This window comes from Drosophila persimilis, unplaced genomic scaffold (genome assembly GCF_003286085.1).
Source record: "Drosophila persimilis strain 14011-0111.01,24,50 unplaced genomic scaffold, DperRS2 tig00000124-arrow-pilon, whole genome shotgun sequence".
NCBI classification, from domain to species: Eukaryota; Metazoa; Arthropoda; class Insecta; order Diptera; family Drosophilidae; genus Drosophila; species Drosophila persimilis.
Genome location: NW_020825294.1, coordinates 9350981 through 9363055, shown reverse-complemented (window position 1 = coordinate 9363055; position 12075 = coordinate 9350981). Strand labels below are relative to the sequence as shown.

At 39.5% G+C, this 12075-nt stretch overlaps 1 protein-coding gene across 1 annotated transcript; it reads left to right on the top strand.

Annotated features, from left to right (window-relative positions):
• The first annotated feature begins 444 nt into the window (after positions 1-444).
• Positions 445-997, top strand: LOC6596547. The gene is made up of 2 exons (XM_002021648.2): positions 445-472; positions 545-997. Exons 1-2 carry the CDS (start codon positions 445-447, stop codon positions 904-906), a joined length of 390 nt encoding a protein of 129 aa, XP_002021684.2. The 3' UTR covers positions 907-997.
• Positions 998-12075: the final 11078 nt, after the last annotated feature.

Below are 12075 nucleotides of genomic sequence, written 5' to 3'. Positions count from 1 at the left end.
ACCAAAAATATTGTTGGTTAATTGTTAGGCGGGAAAATTCACATGACTTTTTCAGACAATTTAAAATCGTTTAATGGTTTTTCATTAATTTAAGCCTCGTCAAATATTTAAGTCTGGCAATTTGACAAAAAAAACACACACACACAGTGCTAACTCTTGCATGGGCCAAGGCCTGGGCATGGGCATGGGCCTTTGATGTTCTGTCGGCACGGTCTGGCGGTCATTTTCACAGTTGAGCGGAAGCTGAGAGTGTGAGAAGTGCATAGAGGAAGAGAGGAGTATGAAAAGTGCATAGAAGAGACTCCCACCAGGACACACCGCTTTCGGGCAAATATCAAAAGGTAATGCTTTGAATTTCCCTTCACGGGAAATCCATTTCATATTTTATTCGTCATAAGTTAACCCAATCGAAAAAAAAAACAAAAAGCATTAAATTCCGAGAAAATGTCTAACAGTATTCTGACAAAAGATGGTTCGTAAACAAAATTCAAAATCAAAATCAATAGAATGCCCATCAGTAACTGTCTGAATTCTGCTCTTGAAGGCTTCAGCAGGCTGTCACCGTACACCCAGATTGCCATAGGCGCTGGCACGGGTTTCGTCACGGGATATGTGCTGCTCAAGGCCAGCCAGACCGTGGCCGTTGTGGCAGGAGCATCGATCCTGGTTGCTCAGCTGGCCATCCAGGCGGGAGTGATAAAAACAAGCTCCGTGGAAACGATCGTGCCGCAAAGGAACCAATCCAACCAAGGACGTGCCGTCCGTGTGCTGCCAACCGTCCCCAATCCTCAGTCCTCGGAGGCGAGAATGGAACAGTTGACAAAGGTCTATGAAATAGTGGCTGGGAGTAGCCGGCTGTTCGTGGCCATGTTCGGCGGCTTCTTGGTGGGTTTTGGCCTGGCCTAGATCCAAATTTATAATATATTCACACATATAAACCCCTCTGTAAATACATTATACTATTTTACAGTGTTTAAATTAAAGTATGTTAATTTTATTCCGCCTTTTGATTATAATCCCTCTGAAATGCAGTGAAACTTTCCATAACAAAGGCCTTGAACATTTATAGAAATGCTCTTAACAAATAGGCGGCTCACACACACACGCAGATTAAAAAGTTTTTTTCATTCTCGCAAAAACTTGAAAGTTGTAACAACATTTTCATGCGCTTTTAAGCATTTCAATTTTTACCCAGTCACCGCAGAGAGAGAGAGAAAGAGAGAGAGAGAGGGTGAAAATTTATGCATAAGCAAAAGTTTTTTGTAAAACCAAGGCAATACCTTACAAGCAGGATCACATTTCCATGAATAAGAACCCACGAGAGAAGTACCTCCCTCCATTCCTCCATGCTCTTCTGTTAGCACTAATTTCTCATTTTATTGCTAATATCGATCAAATTCATTTGATAAATATTCATTTATTGCATTAGCTTCTCGGCCAGAATAGGAATGCCTGACCGTCACGTTTGGACAACTATTTGACATGTGGCCGGTGGTAGTCGCATTTTTATCTGTTTTCTTGCATCCTGCATCCTGCATCCTATGCGGAACATGTGTGCAGAACCAGAAATAACGCAAAACCAATTTAAATCGAAACCGAAACTCTGAAAAATTCTGAACCCACACACACATCCGCAATCGGGCACGTACCGTATGCGGGGGAACACATGTCGTATGAGCAATAAAATTTGCATTTCCAAAAAGCCACACACAATTTTTGTGATATTTTTTCCTTTTTTCGCATTGGAAATCGAATTTAAAAGTCTGAAATGGAAAATTACCACTGGAAAAGCTAGTTTAATTTGACATTTTGATTATGCAAATAATAGATAATCCCAATTGCGGACGGGGTCTTGAATTAATTGAAAGAGCTACTCCTCTGGTGGTCCGGCCAGTCGGAAGATAAATGAAGTCGAAAGTTTGCCTTGTGATTAGCATTTGATTTCGATTGCAGGAGCGTGGCGGAATAGGGGAGTGGGGCAGTGGCAAGTGAAGGAGTGCAGCAGTGGCAAGTTTTTCGAATGAGGTCGAAAGTAGGAGCTGCTAATGGAAAGAGTTTGGGAGTCAATTAATTCCAGCTGCTAATTGGTTTGCTAATTGGCAGAGGTTTTATTTTCCCTCTAAAAATAAGGACCAATATACGGCTAAATATTTCGTAAATCGCCTTTTTTGATGTGAAAATGATGCACCGCAAATCAATTTCCAACAAAGGACCTTCCATAATTGTTTATGCAACAAAGTAAACCAAAACCAAAAACCGAAATGCAACCAAACTCCACACGGAATATGATTACTCGTATTGTAAGCACTTTGAATACAATTTGTGTAATATGTCTAACAATGTGAGCCGACAACTAAAACCGCAAATAGCGTTTTGAAGGGCTGGAAATTATTTAATTAAATTGTTTGCCTCAAAAGTCAGCAGGCCAGGGCATTTAATTGCTGATACTCGTATCCTGGGCAATAACTCGATTAAATCATGTAGAGCTCAAAAGTTTTCCCAGCTCCAACTCCGAACACCCGTATCCGAACTGAAACTTCAAAGGTTTTTGCAAATGCTGCCTGCCTGCCTGCCTGCCTGCCTGCCTGCCTGCCTGCTCTGTTGCTGCTCATTAAATTTTCATGCTTGCCTGCAGTCCAAGGTAAAATACGAGCATCGGCATTGCAATGGCACCTCGTCTCGCATCGCACAATGCCCTCTCCACTCTCCATCGTTTCCCATTTCCACGCTTTTCTTTTATTCTCCGCTCAGCCTCTTCATTTGCTGACTGCCTGCCGCCGCTTTTGTTGTATTTGTTTGTTAACACGGTGGGGGGGGGAGAAACGTGGCCAGAAAAAGAAAACACAAAAAGCGGAACTTCAGGCCAAAGCCATTCTCTATCTTACAGGATTTGACCCATGGCGGAGACAGAAAACAACACAACGAAACTATTAAAGTGGAAAAGCACTTAAATTTAAATAATAAATAATAAAATGGGATTCTTTTTAAGGTGGAAATTTAATGAAAACAGTGGACAGCGAAATGAAAATAGATGGCTTTGTGGGGAGTTGTATTTAATTTGGGGGGATTTTAATGTCTAGCAGATCTGCATAAACAATTTACGTTTTTTAGCTCGTAGGAAAGGAAGGACAGTGGGACTCTATTTCTTCCAAATTATTGCCATATGAATGTTTTGGAAGGCCAGAACAAAGAAAAAATTATGAAATTGGGAAAAGGCTGTAATGAGAATTATTAGAATTAGAGTTACATAGATTTATGTAGATCTTCGATTCCATTCTCCGCTGCATTGGTTGCCTCGAATATAACATTTGTATACTGTTTGTTGTTCATATGTGTATACGAAGTATTCAGTGTATCAAGTTATTATATCTAAAATCCGCTATTTTTTTTGTTATAAGTCCGCGGAGGTATTTTAAAAATTTTGTTTAGATAGTTCAATTAGCTGGAGAGTTTTTGAGGATCAACTTTTATCACGAATGAAATCTCTTATAGAAGATAATAGTTAACCAAAGAAAAAACTATAACAATAATAATAAATAGCGTATAAGTGAACATTTGCTAAATTTTAAATAACTACTTAGGTTTTTTTTTAATTTAATAAATAAAGAAAATAATATCGAGACAAAAGGATATGGAAATCTGTTTTTATTGAGTCTTAATTTTTTTTTATCGTAGTTGAAATTTTGGCGGAATGCACATATATCAATAAGGATAATGACAAGAAAGATCCGCTGTTGAGTAAAGTCCAGTTTTTCCATATGATTAAAGCGTGCATTTCGAGAGAGAAACGAGAATAAAAGAGGGTAGGAATGGCAAGAAATTATACAAGGTTATCCGCTAACTCTCTTTAGAGTGTTACTTTACGCTCAGCACTACTGAGAGCGCTTTGACGGCATATTTGATGAGAGAGAGAAGAACGAAGTTTGCTGTTGTGCTGAGCAAAATAATACCCGTAAAGGGAGCACATCGGGAAGCGGACCACCTTATATAATTTCATCATCTGCAATTGCGCTCGAGTATCGAAAATTGTGCATGCATATGCATATGCGTTCATTTGAATTTGACCTTCAATCAACCTCCAAGCTTTATTCTCTTCGGCTAGCCGGGCGCGCTTTCGCAGACGTTTTCTTTTCGTTGTGTTCTCGCACACTTTTCTATACATATACATATGTACGTTCGAGTCAACAGCATCCACATGACAATAGCAACTAGCGATTCAGAGAACAGTAAAATGAAACAATAAAAAATGACGGTACCTACTCAAGTGCATGGCAGTGTACCACAAATGCCAAAGTCGGAGCAAGTCTGCGGTCTCTCCGTCACTCCATACACCCATATATGTACATACATATGAATGTATATGTATGCATGGTTTAAGCTTATCTAAACAACTGCCGAACCCAAAATCAACTGCCGGCTTAGGCATGCCATCAGACACCAACATCATCAGTCATATCAATATCGAATCGGTAACCACACATAATTTAATTTATATTTACACCAAACTGAACTTGAATGGAAGCCCATTTACCGTGAGAGTGAGACAAACTGAACAAAAACAACCACAGGTTCCCTGACGAGAGGGGAAAATTCTGGAAAATTGATTGATAGTTTTGATGGCGGTGAGCAGAGAGCAGAAATCAGAATGCGGAAAGCGGTAGCTACAGCTGGGAGCGGAGCTGTTGCTGCCGCTGCTATGACAACCCATCGTTTCATCGTTGCCTCATTGTTGCCACACACTCTCGTTGATTGTGCGCTCGGTTGGATTAATTTAATGAAGTTATTAAAACCATACCCATCGCTCGGAAAAGGTTTTACCCAATCGCTCCGTATTTCGGGCAACATTTTCCCCACAATTAAAGGAGCCCCTAAGCTGGGGGCGGTGTATATCCTTCGAGTGTAATTTTCTGGCCTGGTCACTTACTGGCGGATGTAATTTCCCACTCAAATTGGCTCTGACTCATGGCCCTTTCCTATAAATCTAAACCCAAAGCGGGCGTGGCAGAACTTACTATCAGGAATACCCCATCTGTCTGATTGTCTACTCTCTCTCTCTCTCTCTCTGTCTCTGTCTCTGTCTCTGCGTGTCTGCCTGTCTGTTTGTCTGTCTGTCCGCCTCCGTCTGAGGAGGGCATTACGTGCAAATAGTTACGTGAAATTATTTCCGGAATCGGTAACAAATATCACTTTGTTTGAGTTTCTGCTCGCAATGAAGTTGCACTAAAGTTAGTTTCAAGTTAGCTCCACACACATGCAATTTTTTGCTGCTTTTGTGGCCAAAAAAAAGACTTTAAAGTAAGTTGTTACGACTTTGAGGTATGGCAGGGCCAAAACTGTTAAAGTTTTCTCCGCCCCAGGCCTCAAAGGGATGTCGTAGGTTGCATTTGAAACCCCCCCCAAAAACCCCTTTTCTGAATGCCTTCTACCAGTATTTCTACGGTAGCTGACTCTCAAACTGTCGCCATAAATGTTAATTAAATTAAAACGCTAATAGGCGTGAAATATGATAACACACAGAGACACCAGTTCTATCACAGAAACGAGAGCCCAAGAGACCCCCAAAGCGAGGGAGACAGTGAGAAGGAGGGAATCAGGAAGGTAAAGACCATGACAGGTGGCAAAAACAAGGAAGTACCATTATGATGAAAAGCTCGACTAAGAACATACCATACTTTCTGGAGAAGAGCCCTTTTCTTTATTAAACAATTATACAAAAAAAATAAAAAAAACACAGTAAAAATAATAATTATATACATATGTAGGTACTATAATATAGTATGTTATAATTAAATACAAATTGCATAATAAATTAAATAAATTACTGGTATAATAAAATAAAAAAAAACAAGTTCTTATAAAAATAATAATAATAAATATTACAAAATTTAATATTATAAAATTTCGTATATAAAATAATATTAAATTACACTTACAATAACGAAAGCTCTGTAATATTATATGGAACAAAATTGAAATAATAGTGGTAATGTTTAAGTATTCGAATTTTAAATTCAATGTGACTAGCACAATAATAATATGTTTCAACTTGTAGCGCTGGGAAATATTTTATATGAAAAAAATATATCGAAATTAACATTCTAGCTTTCTTTATCCTGCTTTTAATATTTGTCCTATGAAATACAAATCTGTAAATTAATTAAATAATATTTGTATCTACAATGAAAGCAAAGCACAGTTCTGTTTCTTTAAAATTGTACGTACCACAAGCTATTTATTTGTGTGAGATAGCAAAATTTGTTTAGCTCAATTGTTATTATAAAGTCTGAAGTCTTTTCAAGCTCAAACACTCTTCGTGTTTCCTACATTTCTGGGAAAACATCATACTATTCTTTACCAAAAATATACAGGGTATCACAAGGCAGAAGGTGGCAAAAAATGGCAACAGCTGCCACACCAGAGAGTCGTCTCCAGGGCTTTTTCGATGGAAATGAAGAGATACGGAAAAAGGGAGTATGGGAATTGCCAAAGTTTTGCCGCTCGCTTGATTTTCCAGAATAATACTCGTAATAATTAAAATGAAAATTAGAAATGGGCACAGTCGAAGCATCTGCCAAAAAGGGAAAGCAAACAGAAAGATAGGAGCGAGTGGCAGAGAGAGAGAGAGGGACAGAGACAGCAGGAAAAGGACCTCCTTGGTAAAATTTGCCTTTTGGTGTGGCGTCTAATTAAAAGGGATAAGTGCCTGGGCAGGTGTGAATCTGTCTAGGGGGGGCTAAGAGGCAGAAGGAGGAGGTAGAGAGCCGAGTAATTGCTAATTGCTGTGATTATGGGGGTCGAAAGGTGGAGCTGAAAATCGGTGGGGGTGCTCGATAAATTTTCGGTAGTCCAGAATATGTTTTATGGTAGAAAATGGAATAGTTTCAAAGGGAGTTTTTCTTAGCACGGAAATTATATTTCCATTTGGTATATGCAAGGGGTTTTTATTTTATTTTGCCGAAGGAAATCTATCAAAATTTGGGTTATTATTTGGTTAAATATTTTTTACTTCCAATGCATGCCAAAAATGTATTTCCTCAGCGAAGTACATATCCTAGAAGTCAGAAAATCGACACTGGCTTTCCCTAAAACATTTCCCTTTCTTTTGAAACTCTTCAATCAGCCCCCTCCGGTCAGTACACTCCGCAATAAACTGTTGCTTAGCCGCACTCTCGAATCACACTATCCAACAAATGCACACTGCATACACACACACGCACAGAAGGCTCTACAGGGACTCTATATAGATGGAGCTATATCAAAAGCCAAACCACCTGCGGGCAGCCTCTTGCTCATCATTTGATGCTCCTTCCAAGGCCCTGCACCCTGCACCCTCTCTCGCAGACCGCTTGTGTCCTTCCAATATGTGTGTGCTCCTGCTTAAGTGCCATTGACAGGCCACACCGCAAATGACAGGTGGCAAAGAGGGTGAGGGTGAGGGAGAGGGAGAGGGCGGAGGTGGGCAGGCCGCTTAAGCCGAAGGACACCCCCCCACATCTCGAGGGCTTTCTAATTTGAGTGTCGCGCGTGCATTGTCACAGATTCGTTGTCCGCTAGGGTCCGTCCCCCCCCATTAAGATGATGAAATGTCCCTGAAGGTCACTAGGCAACACCCACCCCCACTTCCACCCCGCAGGCCACACTTGTTGCCTCCTTAATTGTTATTAATATTTCACAATGTCCTTTTATTTGATTGCGGTCGAGTGGAGTACACTTTTGGGACAAGTTTTTCCACAGTGTAGAAAGGAGGGCGAGGAGGCCTGTGTGTCCTTGTGTGTGGTAGTCCTGATAATGCTTAATTTGCTGTTTAATTATGCAGAGAACGAACATTCATTGTCTCTTCTAATTACAGTTGTTTGTTATCTGCCAGGGAACACTGTACACTCGTACTCTCGTGCCTTTAAAGCGGCTTACGATGGATGCTATACATAATTTTCCACTTCTTTTGCCACATTTGGGGCCCAACAACTTAATTTGGGTTACATTCCTGTCCGACCCCCTCCCCTGCATGCCTCTCATGTAAGTTTCTGGGGGTGGGGGAATGTCTGAGTGGGGGATGGGGGATTACAAATGGCCAAGCTGCGTGTAAATGTAACTGTCCTGACAGCCGAAACACGTTCGAAACACATAAACAGCTTTGGGTCCTATTTGTTTTTTTCCTCGGTATTTCTCTGCTTTTGCTGGATGTCCTGTTTTGCTCCTTTTACCAGTTAGAAGGAGAGAGAGAGAGAGCAGGCTCATAAATTGCAAATTTACTTTGGCCTTAAGGGACACAACACACAACAAAAAGAGGCTTTCAATGTGTTTGAATATGTATCGGAGAAACGTATGAGGTGAGGTCCTGCGAAACCATAAAAGATGGGGCATGTCCGATAGATGGGATGATCACTTAATGAACTAGAATTTGTTAGGATGCTGCGATATGACATGAAAAGGAATTGGATTGGTTAGAAGCCATTGACAATCGGATGTTCTGTAGGGAAAATATTAAAAATATCCCGTAACTTTACAGAAAATATTAAAATTAAATGCTAAATAAATATATTAAAAATAAGAAGTTACAAAAAATTGTGCAAATATTGTATAACATTACAGATATTCTTGTACGGCATTATCTTTATTAGATCTTATATATAACAAAAATAATTTCTTAATTGGTCTTTTATCAACCAATGTGCTAATATCAAATACTCTTTCCAATTTCTTAAAGAAAAATTTAAATGAAAATTTCTCGGAAATATATCTTTCTATATCTCATGTAATTTCTATATACATATAATACATGTATTATTAAATTAATTATTGCTGTAGATATTGCTATTCAAATATACTTGGTACAGAACATATTTTTTTTTAATTCTCCTAGATAAAAGACACACTTCCATAGTCTCTATTAATAATTAATAATAATAATATTTGAAATTATTTTACACACAGTCTACTAATTTTCATCTCCGGAATCCTCGTAAAACTACTTTAATTCTGATGCATCCCTTCCCTTAGCACTCCCCATAATTTCCTGCCTTATTTACGAGTATATTGATCAGATCTGGACAAAATGCCGCATCATTTGGCGACAAAACAGCCGCAAAATGCAACTTATTTTAGACCGCACATAAATCTAAACCATCTATAGAAAATATTTCCACTCTCCAAGGATAATAGGGATGTATCCGCAAAGCTGGCGCTTAAAAGCCGTTTAATAAGTCTGGCCACACACGACACACAACGCAGCACATGAGAAATGTATCCTGCCACTGCAGGATACGATTGGGGCTGGCCTGCATTGACCATAAATTTCAATGGGGGCCGGGTCGCCTATTGAAACGTTGACATGGTACAGATACTACTCGTACTCGTATTTTGTCGCATAAATTTTGATAAGTTGTTGAAAGTACTTAAAGCAATGAACGGATGCGAATAAAAGAGGTATAAGACTTAGCGAAAAGAGTGTATATGGGTTCCATATCTAAAAGAAAGAAAAGAGAGAGTCTAAGACTAAAAAACTGGATGAAATCCGGAGAAATCAGGAGTTTATCCTATTTATATTTCCAATTTTATCCACTAATTTGAAAATACCAGCAGTTCTTAAGTGTAGAATAATAAAGAATCATATTATCTACTAGATTGCAGAGTATGGTTGCAATCGGCTCAGTATTATAGACGGAATAAATAAAACAATCTGTCGTTTGGCTGTTTGAACACCTGGCTTTCGAACAATATTAATGCTAGAGCAGCGAGCTTTTGTATGCAGACACGTTTCAACTAGTTTTATCTATATATAAACCACTAAACACTCATCAATCTATCCGTCTATCTATCAAGCAATAATTAAATCCCACTCGGACTATCATCACCACTGATTAATCCGAAAAGCGAAAACTCAATCAAACACTTGAAGAATAACATCTCATAGATAAATAGCTAAACGTTGGCCCGCCGCAAATCCATTGAGCTCATTCACCTTTCAACTGTGCCACAGAGCCACATGCCACACTGCCACTGCTCTACTGCTCCACTGCTCCACAGCTCCATGGAGTCGTCCCTCTTCGGGTGGGCTACAAGTTTATTTGCTCATTCAGCTCAATCACAGATCAAATAGCTGGGAAAAAGTGGTGCAATGAAAATACCTGGCAAACAATTTGAACTACGCTCAACCTTTAAACTGCACAAAGAAGGCGAGGAGCCAGGAGATTGCCTTCCTTTCCTCCTTCCACCCACCCCCGCCAGGAGAGGGGGAATGTTCGAGTCAGACAATTGGCCCAGGGGGAGGGAGGGCAGGGGGCAGACAGGCAGCATAAATTGCTTCGACACGAAAGGAAGTTGGAAGGATTGTTGAGGGCTAAATCTAAGGCTAAGGCTAAGCAGCCTCCTCCTCAGCGTCTGCTCGGCTCTGCTCCTCTGTAGGTGTCCTCTCTCCTTTGTTTTCCCAGCAAACAATTTGCCAAATCCGGTCGAGAGAGATTGAACAAAAGAAATGCATATGCATAACTTTTAGCCCTCCACCTCCACCAAGTGTATTCCGCATTCTAGAGATGGTAGCGTGTCGGTGTGGAGGATGTCCTATGTGTCTGGCAGGTACCACAGGTCTCACTGGTAACAAACCTCCAAAAAATGGTTTTATTCCCAGTAAACCTTCCATCACGCTACCATCTCCATCTCTATCCCCTAGCCATTGTCTAAAGCCCCCAATGGTAATGCAATTTTATGGAGGGCCTTTGATTTCCCAATTGGATTTTCACATATAACTCACATGCTTTCAACGGAGAGGCAGCAAAATGGTCGAGTGGGGGGAAAATGGAAGTGCATTTAGATAATTTTAGGAACGACATCGGATGGAGGGGATATTAACCCTCGAACTGCCATCAATAGTAGAGTAAACTCCCAATAAAAGAGTGGGCGAAGAAATGATTAAAACAACTGTCAAAGTGATTGACAGAAGACCCAAAATGGGTGCCCTGTTACATGCATAAATTACCAAATAAATAACATAAATTGTATTTATTTTTGCGCCCATCGTTGCCTGGCACAGCCTTCCACCAGCTCCGTGGAAAATTATGCAGCGATAACTTGTCGAGGTGTCGCCTTGACAGTCCCCCCACCCAAACAGCCACCACAAATAACAATAACTAAAGGAGCCGCCAGTTTCCTCTAGTTTGAAGCCCTAAATTCGTTTAGTATCTAGGAGATGCTCTGTAACTTTTACTTATAGGAATTTATCTTACTTTGGCACCCAAAAACCAGGGGGTTCTTTCAATGGAGGGCACACATTTTAAAATCTTAGTGTTAATATTAAATTTCCAGACAACAAAGTGAACACTTTTAAATGTACTTTGCATGGGTCAAATATTATGTTGTAGCCCTGCTTCCTCATACTTGGATTTAGAAATATTATGCCAACAAATTTTTTTTTTTAATTCAATAACCCCGATTGGGGGCTTGGGCGCACTTTCAGTATTTTTATTTGGCATTTGCACAAAAAATATTGAATTAAACTTTAAAATTTTACGATCTTTCACAGGATTTTCGATTCGTGTCCATGGAATGGATATACAGTCGAACTTCCATATAGCGAATCTCAGGGGGAATTCGTTATACCGAAAATTCGTAGTATAGAATTCATAGAAAGAAATTCTTTTAAGAAAACTTCTTTGTATGGAAGGCCGTAATAGAGAAGTTCGACTGTTCGATATTTTTAAATACTTATATTTTGAACTTCTCTAGCTCTTTAGTGTTATTAATGCTCAACAAAATTAGCTACTAATCATTAAAATTGTCCAAAAAATGTCAAAAGTACGAATTATTTAGTAAATCAGCACCGTTTCGTAACACACTAAGAATGGTGTCGATTCAAGTCTCTACTATAACAGAAGAACTCTCCACCACTGAAGTGCCCACCTAATGAACCCTGTTCGGTCACACAGCACTAACAGATATTCTCAACAGCAAACAAAAACTAATTGGTCTATAAATTTGGTGACTTCTACCATAATTATTGTATACCATACCTCTTCCTGTGTATCAAATCTTCAAGCAAATAAACCATAATAAAGCCATTAAGCCAAACAAACTATCAAA